Source organism: Bombina bombina, chromosome 6, assembly GCF_027579735.1.
Source record: "Bombina bombina isolate aBomBom1 chromosome 6, aBomBom1.pri, whole genome shotgun sequence".
NCBI lineage: Eukaryota > Metazoa > Chordata > Amphibia > Anura > Bombinatoridae > Bombina > Bombina bombina.
The window spans coordinates 714,086,270-714,102,276 of NC_069504.1; the positions used below are offsets into that span (position 1 = coordinate 714,086,270).

General features: G+C 37.6%; 1 protein-coding gene across 1 annotated transcript in view; it reads left to right on the forward strand.

The window, feature by feature from the left end:
- LOC128663525 (potassium channel subfamily T member 2-like) overlaps positions 1–16,007 on the forward strand; it is a 772,127-nt gene that overhangs the window by 467,975 nt on the left and 288,145 nt on the right. The window contains exon 16 of the mRNA XM_053717898.1: positions 8,728–8,877. Within this exon, the coding sequence (XP_053573873.1) occupies positions 8,728–8,877 (150 nt within the window). The remainder of the gene's footprint in view (positions 1–8,727; positions 8,878–16,007) is intronic.

Genomic DNA, 16,007 nt, shown 5'->3' on the forward strand with positions numbered 1-16,007 from the left:
TTAATAGCTATTGTACCTGGTTAAAATAATTACAAAGTTACCTGTAAAATAAATATTAATCCTAAAATAGCTACAATATAATTATAATTTATATTGTAGCTATATTAGGATTTATTTTACAGGGAAGTATTTATCTTTAAATAGGAATAATTTATTTAATAAGAGTTAATTAATTTCGTTAGATTTAAATTATATTTAAGTTAGGGGGGGTGTTAGTGTTAGGGTTAGGCTTAGCTTTAGGGGTTAATCCATTTATTATAGTAGCGATGAGCTCCGGTCGTCAGATTAGGGGTTAATAATTGAAGGTAGGTGTCGGCGATGTTAGGGAGGGCAGATTAGGGGTTAATACTATTTATGATAGGGTTAGTGAGGCGGGTTAGGGGTTAATACATTTATTATAGTAGCGGTGCGGTCCGCTCGGCAGATTAGGGGTTAATAAGTGTAGGCAGGTGTCGGCGACCTTGAGGGGGGCAGATTAGGGGTTAATAAATATAATATAGGGGTCGGCGGTGTTAGGGGCAGCAGATTAGGGGTACATAGGGATAATGTAAATTGCGGCGGTTTACTGAGCGGCAGATTAGGGGTTAATAATATAATGCAGGTGTCAGCGATAGCGGGGGTGGCAGATTAGGGGTTAATAAGTGTAAGGTTAGGGGTGCTTAGACTCGGGGTACATGTTAGGGTGTTAGGTGCAGACGTAGGAAGTGTTTCCCCATAGGAAACAATGGGGCTGCGTTAGGAGCTGAACGCTGCTTTTTTGCAGGTGTTAGGTTTTTTTTCAGCTCAAACAGCCCCATTGTTTCCTATGGGAGAATCGTGCACGAGCACATTTTTGAGGCTGGCCGCGTCCGTAAGCAACTCTGGTATCGAGAGTTGCATTTGCGGTAAAAATGCTCTACGCTCCTTTTTTGGAGCCTAACGCAGCATTTTTTTGAACTCTCGATACCAGAGTTAATTTTATGGTGCGGCCAGAAAAAAGCCCGCGGAGCGTTAACAGCCCTTCTACCGCCAAACTCCAAATCTAGGCCTTAGTGTTTTTTTATTTTTTCATAATTTTAGCGGGGTTTTTTTTTGTAATGTTAGATTTTTTATTTTTTTTCGTAGTGTTAGGTTTATTTAATCATGTAATTGAGGATTTTTAATTTGTTGAGTTTTTTATTTTATTAGAATAGTTATCTTAGGTTTATTTATAGTTTAATCTTAGTTTATTTTTTATTTCACAGGTAAGTGTCTATTTATTTTAAGATAGTTATATTATAACTTTTAATTTAAAGTTAGGGGGTGTTAGGTTTAGGGGTTAATAGTTTAATTTATGCTAGGACGCATCACCCAAATAATCTGTCGATTATTCTAATGAGCAAGGATGAGCATCAACAGAATATACTGCATCGTTTGATATACATTTTATGCAAAATATTGCGTGTGGAACCAGACAGTTGAAGACTATGGCGGCGGCCTGTACATCTGGCTCCAACACCCCCTGGCTAACCGGGTACAGCAATTAACATCACATTGCAAAATACAGTGATTAACCCTAATGTTGCAGGGGCTGTGGGGCAAAGACTGTTATCACTACACATAGTGTGCTTTTTTTTAGATCAACTGGAACATAATATCAAGCCAATGTAGCATCACATGTTCACTCAGATGCAGTTAAAATGGTGGCTACAGCTACATTACTGCTGCAGGAAATGGAGGAAAGGCTTAATATTATATTTCTTTAGCTCCAAGCAACAAGCAGTTTAAAGAAGAATGGCGCTATATGAGAGAAGACTTTAGCTCTTTGATTCAAAAGCCACGGTCCTTAACTGAGCTCCTAATAGCAGATCACCTACCTTCTGAATAAGAGCTCCATACTGACACTGCAGCTGATCAGATGTATGACAGCAATATCGACCAGAGGAGCAGATCATACTTAGACAGGTAGCGCTCACTTTATTAGAGGAATCTGAATTCCAGGGCCATACCAGTAAGCAGCTGGCTGAGCTGGGAAGGGTGATTACCATGTCGGATAGCGGAGAGCACAGAGCAGATGTTCTGGCTGGCGGACTTAAAGTGTCGGTCTCTGTTGCTGATTGCAGCTCCTCACTACTACATGAAGATACTCCTACATGGCGGGTCCTCAGCAATGGTGATTTATCCCCACAGGGAAATTGTTATAGAGGACTGCAATCTCTGATCTCCTTGATCAGTGCGAACACGGTGGGACATTCTCAGATCACAAGAACTCAGGACAGTATAAATACCTTCAGGAGGACGCTACCTTACCACATATCCTTAAGATTCTTGTACTTCGCATCATCTTATTGCCACAGCTCCTATACAGCCTTGAAAGTTGGGGTGGGTTAGGACTTTATGAGAAAATGGTGTTTATCTGGGTGTAATGTTTGCCGTACCACTATGACATCTTTCCTAGTCATTTATTATTGTTTTTTTGGGGGGTTCCTTTTCATTTGCTTCCTCTATGTTAATGGATAACTTCATCATTGCAGATTTACATTGTTCCCATATTCTCCAGTACCCATGACCTATTTATTATCTCTACTGTAGGTGAACCCTGGCATTATATCACTTTAAGCAGGCTTCTTTTATTCAAGCGGTTTTTATACATGATGTCTCCATGCCTGATATCTTATAAGCTACATTACTGTATACTGTACACCATGGGGTCTTTGTATCAAGGAGTAGTATTGGTATAGTTACCCTTTGTATCTAGTATCCAATAATGCCTTTTCAACTACTTGTGGCCCTTTTGTCAGCGGCCAAGACATCGGGGTCCACAGCTCTGGGTAGCACCTACAGAACAGGAATTAATTTTTTATATCATAAGATTATTTGGGGAAACACCTTTTCCAATATTTCAGGTACACCTATAGTTAGATCTTAACCAGTAATTGTAGGAGTCCTTAATCCCATTACAGCTCACTCCCTATCCCTTGTCACTCATAAGGCTGTTTGCCTGGTTTTTATGCTCCAAATTGACTGTCTAGTGTTTATGAAGAATTTCAAAGCCTGTTTAGTGAGTCTTATTTCCTATTAATAAGATTGTTAAGCCTGATAACTGAAAGATGATAATGACAAATATGGTTTTGGTCTGTTCTCCATAGTTTCACTGTTTATGTACTATATGACCACTTAGTTACTATACTATATCATACCCATATTAATAGCTTACCCAAGTTTTTTATAATGTTATATTACTATAATTCTTAAGTTGTACAAATAAAAACATCCATATTACACTATTTTTAAGCGGTGCTTACCCTCTGAGTATTAAAACTATGACTTACTATTACCTCTATAATACGGGGTCCAAAAGTGGCCCCATCATAAAATATACTTTAACACATACCTATATCATTGCTCAATATCCCCTAAGCTCTCCTCTCTTTGAAATATAAGTTTGCTTGAGGCCCAAAAGTGACCTCTGATTTATTATAGAGAGTATATAACAGAAAACAGAGATTTCATATCTATATGTTCATTTCATTTACTCTTACGTATACATTGCATTATACTTGCAACTTGCTCACCGCACTATTTACTGTGAACTTATTCCATGTGCTGGTTTGGTTAACACCTGTACATTTGTATCTTAATTTTATTTTATTCTATTGTGAATGATTATCCTTACTTTATTGTCACTGCTAAAAATCTCAATAAAAGATTAAACAACAAAAAAACGAAGAAAAAAGTTTAATTTAGTGTTTTGTGATGTGGGGGGCTGGCGGTTTGGGGGTTAATAGGTTTAGTTTATTAGTTGCGATGAGGGGGGCTGGCGGTTTAGAGGCTAATACTTTATTATAGTGTTGACTTGGTGGGGGGCTGGTGGTTTAGGGGTTAATAGGTTTATATATTGTTGGCTATGTGCGTGGTTGGCGGATTAGGGGTTAATAGGTTTATTTAATAATTGCAAAGTGGGGGGCCGGCGGTTTAGGGGTTAATAGGTTTATTTAGTGTCAGCGATGTCAGGGGCGGCAGATTAGGGGTTGATCATTTTATTTAGAGTTGGCAATGTTGGGGAGCGGCGGATTAGGGGTTAATAACTGTCTGACAGAAACTGCAAGGGCCTAGGTCTTGCTCTGAGATCTGATTATATACCCAGCAATTGCTACACACTGGTCATCCAGTGTATTTATGATGGACAGCTAATAATCCTACTGTTAAACAGTATGTTCAGGGCCATATGGAGTGGGTGGCTATTCACTTATTAGCCAAGAAACACAACCATATATTCTCTTTTGTGTTTTAATGTTTGCTTTAGTTCTGTTAATTTGATATATGTACTTAGCACCTAGGGCAAACTTCTCTAAAGCTCTCTAAAGCTCTCTGGCCTGGGTAGGTTATATAAGAATCCTCACCAGTACTTTGCCACCCCTCAAAATAATTTTATAAAGGCAAATTTTAGCTTGAGAACTGTTTATGTCACTGTGGAGGGCTCTGAATGAGTGACATATACAGTACAGTATAATGCGCAGATTTGTAATGTGTGATTTCTCTACATGCTGGTGAGTTTTAGATCATTAAGCAGATAGAAAAGATTTCACCTAGTCTGTATTGGGAAAACTGCCCATAGCATATTTTGTAAGCACTGTCTATGTTATGGGGAGTGCACCAATATATGCTCTCGTTATCTCAATCCAACGCAGATCGATGCTTCCGTCATTCCAGATGTTTCAAATTCACATTCGACTCTGTTTAACCCTCTTGCCAATTTATTAATCATTCAACAGGTACGCTCGAGTCTTTTCCGCCGCAGCGTACCTATCGTTCAAACCGCCACCCGCCACCCTTGAGGCTGCGAATGCCATAGAAATCAATAGGAGTCTAAAAAGCCCAGAAAGGTTATGTTAGATGCTGTAAGGGAATGAAGTTTATTACATATTTATGTAAATTAGAAAGTTGATTACAATTGCGTACAATTTCTAAATCACACAGACAACAAAGACGCATGTTCAGGATTTAAATAATAGCTTAAATAATATTATAATCACATGTAATTTCAAGGGACAGATTAATTTCAAAAGTAGTTGTAATGACAGGTAATGTCTGTCTGGCAACAGGACTAGTAGATATAGGGATAAAAATGAAATAAATACATTACATTCTATAGCTAAATTCCTTTTTTTTTTTTATCAATCTAATTTCACCATGTTTAATGCATGTAATGCAAGCCCCACTGCATTTCACACCAAATTTGACACAATACTTTGCACCAAAGTGGACGCAATACTCGAACTCCTAAACAACCCACAAACTAGTGAAAATTTCCACCACTTTTGATTAGGAAATGCATAATCACATGATTTATGACATCAGCCAATCTGATTTAAATATGTATTTTATACTATCACTAACTAATCAAATTGCTCAATACATGTGTCATTGATCACTCATCAGAACTTATAAGTGCCCTTTGTTACATTGTGTATTAGACTTTAAAAGTATGTACAGTGGGGAATAAAAGTATTTAGTCAGCCACCAATTGTGCAAGTTCTCCCACTTAAGAAGATGAGAGAGGCCTGTAATTTTCATCATAGGTATACCTCAACTATGAGAGACAAAATGTGGAAACAAATTCATACAATCACATTGTCTGATTTGGAAAGAATTTATTTGCAAATTATGGTGGAAAATAAGTATTTGGTCAATATCAAAAGTTCATCTCAATACTTTGTTATATATCCTTTGTTGGCAATGACAGAGGTCAAACGTTTTCTGTAAGTCTTCACAAGGTTGTCACACACTGTTGCTGGTATGTTGGCCCATTCCTGCATGCAGATCTCCTCTAGAGCAGTGATGTTTTGGGGCTGTCGCTGGGCAACACAGACTTTTAACTCCCTCCAAAGGTTTTCTAGGGGGTTGAGATCTGGAGACTGGCTAGGCCACTCCAGGACCTTGAAATGCTTCTTACAAAGCCACTCCTTCATTGCCCGGGCGTGTGTTTGGGATCATTGTCACGCTGAAAGACCAGCCACATTTTATCTTCAATGCCCTTGCTGATGGAAGGAGGTTTGCACTCAAAATCTCACAATACATGGCCCCATTCATTCTTTCATGTACACGGATCAGTCATCCTGTTCCCTTTGCAGAGAAACAGCCCCAAAGCATGATGTTGCCACCCCCATGCTTCACAGTAGGTATGGTGTTCTCTCTCCTCCAAACACGACAAGTTGTGTTTCTACCAAACAGTTCTACTTTGGTTTCATCTAAACATATGATATTCTCCCAATCCACTTCTGGATCATCCAAATGCTCTCTAGCATACTTCAAACGGGCCCGGACATGTACTGGCTTAAGCAGGGGGGCACATCTGGCACTGCAGGATCTGAGTCCCTGGCAGCGTAGTGTGTTACTGATGGTAGTCTTTGTTACGTTGCTCCAGCTCTCTGCAGGTCATTCACTAGGTCCCCCCATGTGGTTTTGGGATGTTTGCTCACCGTTCTTGTGATCATTTTGAACCCACGGGGTGAGATCTTGCGTGGAGCCCCAGATCGAGGGAGATTATCAGTGGTCTTGTATGTCTTCCATTTTATAATTATTGCTCCCACAGTTGATTTCTTCACACCAAGCTGCTTGCCTATTGCAGATTCAGTCTTCCCAGCCTGGTGCAGGTCTACAATTTTGTTTCTGGTGTCCTTCGACAGCTCTTTGGTCTTCACCATAGTGGAGTTTGGAGTGTGACTGTTTGAGGTTGTGGACAGGTGTCTTTTATACTGATAACAAGTTCAAACAGGTGCCATTAATACAGGTAATGAGTGGAGGACAGAGGAGCCTCTTAAAGAAGAAGATACAGGTCTGTGAGAGCCAGAAATATTGCTTGTTTGAAGGTGACCAAATACTTATTTTCCACCATAATTTGGAAATAAATTCTTTCCAAATCAGATGTGATTGTCTGGATTTGTTTCCACATTTTGTCTCTCATAGTTGAGGTATACCTATGATGAAAATTACAGGCCTCTCTCATCTTCTTAAGTGGGAGAACTTGCATAATTGGTGACTGACTAAATACTTTTTTTCCCCACTGTATATGTGAAATTAGTATAAAAGTTAAAGATTGATGCTGACATTAGAACACAGTGTAATATTTTTGACAATGATTTTAAAAATTGAATGATGTTTGATTCAATATAATCTTAATATGATAGCTCAAAGGGATAGTCCACCTAACATTAAACTGTCATGAATCAGATACAGAAGAAATTAAAATCCCCTCTTTACTGTCATGATATTTTCAGTGTTTTTGTTCCTTCTCTTGAATTTAATTTTTTCATTAAGAAATGTCATCTTATATGCCAGCCCATTTTATAACACCTGTGTAGGGGTGGTGTTTAAAACTACACTGCAATCAGGAAGGGTTACACAGGTGCAGATAGAAAACTGGCCCAGCTCTTAAAATATCCATTGTTTGCAAATAAATACCTATGATACCCTTACATGTTATATTCACAATTATTCTTCCTTAGAATAATAATATATATACACTATATACATATAGTATTATAAATAAACACAGAGATATGAGAGACAACATTGTTTAGAACAAAATAAAATTTAGGGACATGTAAATATGTTTGGAAAAGATTTCTGACATAACACACACACATAATACATAGTATTTTGCTTTTTTATTACTTTATTACAACAGAATCCTTATGGTGTCACCGTTATCTAAAATAGAAATAGAAGTATTGTATATTTTTAAAATGTACCCCAAAGGAATTACAAAACAAAAAGAAACAAGTTGAGAATCACTGCTACAAAATTATTCTTTTTCACTTCTTGTTTTCTTTTATTCTTCCCTTGCTCTATTTCATAACTCTCCTTATTTAAACTTACAGAACCGTTCCTATGGACTCTTTCCGCCAGAGACCTGGCCCTTTTCAGGCCCATTCTAGGTAAATGATCAGAATGGGGTTGAATCCATTTCTCTAAAACATTATAAACTGCTGCTTTCCGTATCTGTCTTTTGCCATTCTACCTTTTCAATACATCTTTCCTCTTCTTTTTATTCTTGTCACCATATTCTCTCTAAACATCTTTCTATTTTTACCAAATTATTAATTTCCTGTCATTTCAAGGCCTTATGCCCCAATACTTAGTATGAGAACATTTGATGCCCTTGGTTATGAACTTAGGCATGGAATACATCTCAGTCTCGACAATCATTCAGTCTCCAGATGAGCCTCCTCAGAGTCCTCACACCTCTCTGCAAACATATTCAATTGTTTTGCTCCTACCCCACTCCCCATCTATAAGTATCTATTGGCAAAAATATGGACTTTTTGAATAATCAATTTGATTGCTATTTTAGTAGAAGTAAACTGTTCTCTGTTTGCATCAAGCCTGAACAATGGTCTACAATGGGCGATATTTACTAAAACAGTCTCCAAATTTTACAATATGTGCAGCCTCTCCAGCTTCACCCTTATTTATGTTATTCTATGTAGATGATTCACTGCAGAATGAAGAGGGAGTAAACTTTAATGAACTAGCTAGAATGACATATGAACAAGATAAGCTGGAAAGACTAGAATGGAATTTTATTAATATTAATGCAGTGTCTTGAAAGCTTTCACTATTCATTTTTCTTTGCTGTTGGTCATTATTATCATTTTGTTAATGATGTTGACTTCACCTATTTGTCCATTCAAATTTGTTTCTTTTTTCTTCTTTACTCTCCACCTGACACATAATCTACCTACCTTTCCTGTCTTGCACTTTTAGGGACAGTCCTAGCTCACCTGACCAGTGGCAGAAAACCTACAGTCACTGTTCCGCCAATGAGGTTTACCACATTCGGCTGAGTGATAGCAAATTCTTTGGAGAGTATGAAGGAAAGAGTTTCACATATTCATCTTTTCATGCTCATAAAAAGTAAGTATAGACCACAACGTACGTAAATTTGTTTTCTATTACAAAAATTAAAAAATTCTGTTTGCATTGGAAGTTCTCATCAGTGTCAATTTTTAGATTGTGTGATCTTTCATTAAAGGGACATGAAACCCTTGTTTTTGTCTTTAATGATTCAGTTAGAGAATACAATTTTAAACATCTTCCAAAATCACTTATATTATCTAATTTGCTTCATTCTCTTGGTATCCATTGTTGAAGCAGCAGCAGTGCACTACTGAGAGCTAGCTGAGATCACTGGGGGAGTCAATAAAATAAGGCATATATGTGCAGCCTCCAATCAGCAGCTTCTGAGTCTACATAGGTATTCTTTTCAACAGAGGATATAAAGAGAACAAAGCAAATGAGATAATAGAAGTAAACTGGAAAGTTGTTCAAAATCATATGCTCTATCTGAATCATGAAAGAAAAATGTTGGGTTTCATGTCCCTTTAAATATGTGTGTGTGTGTGTGTGAATGTATAGATAGGTTTAGGGCAGTGCTGTGTTTCTAGTAAGTACATTAAGGGAGATTTAATAAGCAGTGGATGCTGCATTCTCCGAGCTAAGCCTCTGGCTTGCCAAAAACAGAAGTTAAGAAGCAACGGTTGTAAGACCGCTGCTTCTTAACTTCTCTGCCACCTTTTAGGAGGTGGACTGCATTCATCCCGATCAGATACGATCTGGATGATTGACACCTCCTGCTAGCGGCTGATTGGCCACACATGTGCAGAGGGCGGCATTGCACAAGCATTTCACTAGAAAAGCTTGTGCAATGTTAAATGCTGACAGCGTATGCTGTCGGCATTTAGCAATGCCCGGCGGACATGATTCGCTACAGCGAATCATGTCTGCCCGGTATTTAATAAATTTACCCCAGAATGTCTTCTTCTCTGATCAACTTCATCCAAATCTCTTGGATGGGCCTGCAGAATATCCTTCCACTTATAACAGGTAATAGGATGTGTTACTCCTATGGTTATGGAAGAAGCAGGCTGTGGCAATTCCCACCAGTACTTCATAGGGTGTATAGCAGAAAAATGAGAGAGTGGAACACACAATAGTATAAAACCATTTAAGTCAATAAAATTAAAATTTACTGTATAGAAATGTAAACTCCCACATTTAGGCCCTACAGGTTAAGAGGTACTTAAAGCATTCAGACACAAGTTCTGATGCTTAGAAAGTCTCTGCACTGATCCACTGTTTCTGAGATGCATCTAATGATATACTTGTATGTGGTTATTATCAAACTATTCTCCATGTTAGATAATAACTACATAATAATGAGTACACCTAAAAAATCATGTAAGCGTGATAAATCTGAAAATGGTTACTTCACACACATTCTATATTATGTATCATACATACTTACATGCTTTATATATATATATATATTTATAAAAAAAATACTCAGCACTGCAAATAGATCAAATACTGTGATATTTAATGATACCATATATCCAAACAGGAAAATGTAATGAAAGGTACCCAGCCAATCCTCATTCAGGCCTGCATACAGCACATACACACTCCAAACAATACGATATGTCCATACATGTACTGTATAATCTGAGTAACAATGTCCCAGTATTGTGAAACAACCTCTGTTACTGCTTGTGTGGATGGGATGTATAGCTTTTAGAATAGTGCCGAATGTTTCAGATAAAGTGTCATGCCTGCCCTTAGTACATAACTTGAGTTACAAGCATATGTATTTTTAATTTTTAATTGGGTTCAACAAATCCTGCCCAACCTCTACAAAAGAAGGGTTCCTTTCCATGTTATAATTGCGCACAATGCAATTCTCTTATTAAAGGTGACTATGTCACACATCCTCATATTGAATGTAAGATTGGGATTAAAAATACATATACAGGTGGCCCTCGGTTTACAACGGTTCAATTTGCACCGTTTCAGAATAACAACCTTTTTTTTCAGGTGTGAGAAAGTGTGTGAAAAATAGTGCACTGGTATTAGGTATGGTATCACACTCCTTACAGTTAGTTAGATCCTTCAATCTAAACACTGATATACAAAGAAATACTGGGTTTTGTAAGGGCGCTAATAGCTAAAGATACCAGATGAAGGGTGTATATATTAGGTAATTCGTGGTGCAAATATAGAGTAAATGATCAATATATTAAGTGATTACTATATGTAAGTAAAAAAGGCTTTTACCAAAATTAAAATTATTTAATTAGTAACAGTAAAAATTCAATGAAACATATAAAAATATATATATAAAAAATTAGAGACGTCTCTAGTACAAATATTCAGAGCAAAAAAATGATACTCATTAGTATTTCATAGGGAACAGAAATTGAGAAATACTTAGTGTCCACACAAAAAGTTTCAAATTGTGTGTAACTGACAATTTCTGTATTCTCTAATGAATTAGTTAGAGTTCTTACATAAAATACATATTAACATCCATTTAATTTTTTAAAAACAACGTTCGTGGTAAAAAATATAAATGATAAATAAAAAAAAGTCCGTTATACGTATCAGTATGAATAGAGCAATTTCTTATTGGTGAGGCAGAGCAATGTCAATTCAGGAAAAGAGTCTGTATAAGATTGTATCTTTAAACAGATTTATATAAGCTATTGTAGGGTATCCAATCTGTCCTGCGTCTGTATCTGACTTGTGTCACAATAATCACTTTGTAGCAGATTTGTATTTTTGCATGTATAACAACAAGGTATCCAATCTGTCCTGTATTTGTATTGAACTTGTATCACAGTTATTACTTGCAGACAAATGTGTACCTTATATTAGTGCATAAGCGGCAGCAGGGTATCCAATGCGTCCTGTGGCTTAATCCGTCTAGCAGAATCCTCGTGTTGTTGGCGTCTGACGTCACACCCGGTACTTTGGGGGCTCGACTCGCGCCTGCCAATCACTGCTGTGGGGATCGTCTTTGCACAATATTCCTTCTTATGTTCAATTTTACTTGTTGTGTACTTGTCAGGTACAAAATAAGTAGGAATGTAGAAGTGTTGAGGAGAACAGAGATAACTTTACCTAGCCTTAGTGCTGTTGCACGCAGGTTCTAATGAAAACATATATTTGGTATCCTCCGATGATAAGGTCAACCCGGGTTGGTCCAAAAGGTTAAAAGATGTGTTAAATCAGGTGTACAGTCTTATACTTCAACGCGTTTCACTCCCTCCTGGAGCTTTATCAAGAATGATTTTAGACTGTCAGACACCTCTCTTTAATAGGTATGTCTTGTTTCCTATTGGTTCATCCATAAATTCTGAATTAAGGTGGTATTCCTGTTTGAAAGCACAAGCCTCTCTGCTCATATCTCCAAGAGTTTGCTCCTTTCCACTCACATCAGAAATGGAAGTACATTAAAACAGACTGGGTTTCATGTTACATTATTTGCAGTTAATAAAAAGTTTTATATATGTTAGATTACATTATATTAAAAAATAAAATTATAGATACAAAAAAGGTAAAACAGGGATGTGCAAAAAAGTGCAATTCATAAGGTGATTTGATTTTCTTCTTAAATTAGTGTTATAGTCGCTCAATGGATAACAATAATTATTTAAAAATTACAGTGTTCTAATCTAAAAGAAAAGGTGAAATATCAAGCTCTGAATTCAGACCTTTTGGGAATAACGTGTCATATTTGAAAATGTATTCTGCTTCCTTAAGTAACAATTTTTTCTGTATATCACCACCTCTCCAATGTTTTTCTACTTTTTATATACCCCAGTATGACAGGTCCTTTGTGTTTCCCTTATGTACAGTCTTAAAATGTTTGTATAGATGTGTATCGTCTATTTCATTTTCAATATTACGAAGGTGTTCCCTAATTCTATCTCTTAAAGTCCTCTTAGTTTCTCCAAAGTAAAATAAATTACAAGTACATTTTAAGATGTAAATGATGCCTTTGGGGGGTAGTTATCAAGCCGTCTACTTTTCTGGCTTCGCCGGCCCAATACGCCCGCCTAAGCTCGCCTACCTTCGCCGCCGCGGACCTTGAATACGTTCGCCTAAGTTATCAAATAAAGCTGTCAAAAAGCCGCGGGGCGATGAGCAGCGGACTGTGACAGTTATCACTCATCCGATCTCGCTGCCCTTCGGCTTTTTCCCAGCTTTATTGCTAGACTGTCACTAAGCACTCACACTAAACTGCACTGTTCTACCCCCTATACCGGCACCCCCGGAGCCCCCCGCAACTAAATAAAGTTACTAACCCCTAAACCGCCGCTCCTAGACCCTGCCGCAACTCTTATAAATGTATTAACCCCTAAACCGCCGCTCCCGGACACCGCTGCCACCTACAGTATACCTAGTAACCCCTATCCTGCCCCCCCTACACCGTCGCCCTCTATTATAAAATTATTAACCCCTATCCTGCTGATCCCGCACCTCTCCGCAACTAAATAAATAGTTTAACCCCTAAACCGCCGCTCCATGAACCCGCCGCAACCTATATTAAACCTATTAACCCCTATCCTGCCCCCCCTACACCGTCGCCACCTATAATAAATTTATTAACCCCTATCCTGCCCCCCACTACGCCGCCGCCACTGTAATAAAATTATTAACCCCTAAACCTAAGTCTAACCCTAACGCCCCCCTAACTTAAATATTAATTAAATAAATCTAAATAAATTAACTCTTATTAACTAAATGAATCCTATTTAAAACTAAATACTTACCTTTAAAATAAACCCTAATATAGCTACAAAATAAATAAGAATTATATTCTAGCTATCTTAGGATTTATATTTATTTGACAGGTAACTTTCAATTTATTTTAGCTAGTTAGAATAGTTATTAAATAGTTATTAACTATTTAATAACTACCTCGCTAAAAGAAATACAAAATTACCTGTAAAATAAATCCTAACCTAAGTTACAATTAAACCTAATACTACACTATCATTAAATTAACTAAATAAACTACCTACAAATAACTACAATTAAATACAATTACATAAACTAACTAAAGTACAAAAAATAAAAAAAGCTAAGTTACAAAAAATAAAAAAATAAGTTACAAACATGTTAAAAATATTACAACAATTTTAAGCTACTTACACCTAATCTAAGCCCCCTAATAAAATAACAAAACCCCCAAAATAAGAAAAATCCCTACCCTATTCTAAATTAAATACATTTCAAAGCTCTTTTACCTTACCAGCCCTTAAAAGGGCCATTTGTGGGGGCATGCCCCAAAAAGTTCAGCTCTTTTGCCTGTAAAAGAAAAATACAACCCCCCCCAACATTAAAACCCACCACCCACATACCCCTAATCTAACCCAAACCCCCCTTACAAAAACCTAACACTAATCCCCTGAAGATCATCCTACCTTGAGTCGTCTTCACTCAGCCGAGCCACCGATGGAACTGAAGAGGACATCCGGAGCGGAAGAAGTTAATCCTCCAAGCGGCGCTGAAGAAATCTTCCATCCGATGAAGTCATCATCCAGGCGGCGCTGAAAAAAAGTCTTCGATCCGGCCGATGTCATCTTCAAAGAGGCGCTGAAGATGTCTTCTATCCGGGCGAAGTCATCTTCCAAGCCGGGACTTGAATCTTCCTTCCGCCGACGCGGAACCACCTTCTTCACCGACGGACTACGACGAATGACGGCTCCTTTAAGGGACGTCATCCAAGATGGCATCCTCTCAATTCCGATTGGCTGATAGGATTCTATCAGCCAATCGGAATTAAGGTAGGAAAATCTGATTGGCTGATGGAATCAGCCAATCAGATTCAAGTTCAATCCGATTGGCTGATCCAATCAGCCAATCAGATTGAGCTTGCATTCTATTGGCTGATCGGAACAGCCAATAGAATGCGAGCTCAATCTGATTGGCTGATTCCATCAGCCAATCAGATTTTTCCTACCTTAATTCCGATTGGCTGATAGAATCCTATCAGCCAATCGGAATTGAGGGGACGCCATCTTGGATGACGTCCCTTAAAGGAGCCGTCATTCATCGTAGTCCATCGGTGAAGAAGGTGGTTCCGCGTCGGCGGAAGGAAGATTCAAGACCCGGCTTGGAAGATGACTTCGCCCGGATAGAAGACCTCTTCAGCGCCGCCTGGATGATGACTTCATCGGATGGAAGATTTCTTCAGCGCCGCTTGGAGGATTAACTTCTTCCGCTCCGGATGTCCTCTTCAGTTCCATTGGTGGCTCGGCTGAGTGAAGACGACTCAAGGTAGGATGATCTTCAGGGGATTAGTGTTAGGTTTTTGTAAGGGGGGTTTGGGTTAGATTAGGGGTATGTGGGTGGTGGGTTTTAATGTTGGGGGGGTTGTATTTTTCTTTTACAGGCAAAAGAGCTGAACTTTTTGGGGCATGCCCCCACAAATGGCCCTTTTAAGGGCTGGTAAGGTAAAAGAGCTTTGAAATTTATTTAATTTAGAATAGGGTAGGGATTTTTCTTATTTTGGGGGGGTTTGTTATTTTATTAGGGGGCTTAGATTAGGTGTAAGTAGCTTAAAATTGTTGTAATATTTTTAACATGTTTGTAACTTATTTTTTTATTTTTTGTAACTTAGCTTTTTTTATTTTTTGTACTTTAGTTAGTTTATGTAATTGTATTTAATTGTAGTTATTTGTAGGTAGTTTATTTAATTAATTTAATGATAGTGTAGTGTTAGGTGTAATTGTAACTTAGGTTAGGATTTATTTCACAGGTACATTTCTCTTTATTTTAGCTAGGTAAGCTATTAAATAGTTAATAACTATTTAATAGTTATTGTACATGGTTAAAATAAATTGAAAGTTACCTGTCAAATAAATATAAATCCTAAGATAGCTAGAATAAAATTCTTATTTATATTGTAACTATATTAGGGTTTATTTTAAAGGTAAGTATTTAGTTTTAAATAGGATTCATTTAGTTAATAAGAGTTAATTTATTTCGATTTATTTAATTAATATTTAAGTTAGGGGGCGTTAGGGTTAGGGTTAGGGTTAGGTTTAGGGGTTAATAATTTTATTACAGTGGCGGCGGCGTAGTGGGGGGCAGGATAGGGGTTAATAAATTTATTATAGGTGGCGACGGTGTAGGGGGGGCAGGATAGGGGTTAATAAATTTATTATAGGTGGCGACGGTGTAGGGGGGGCAGGATAGGG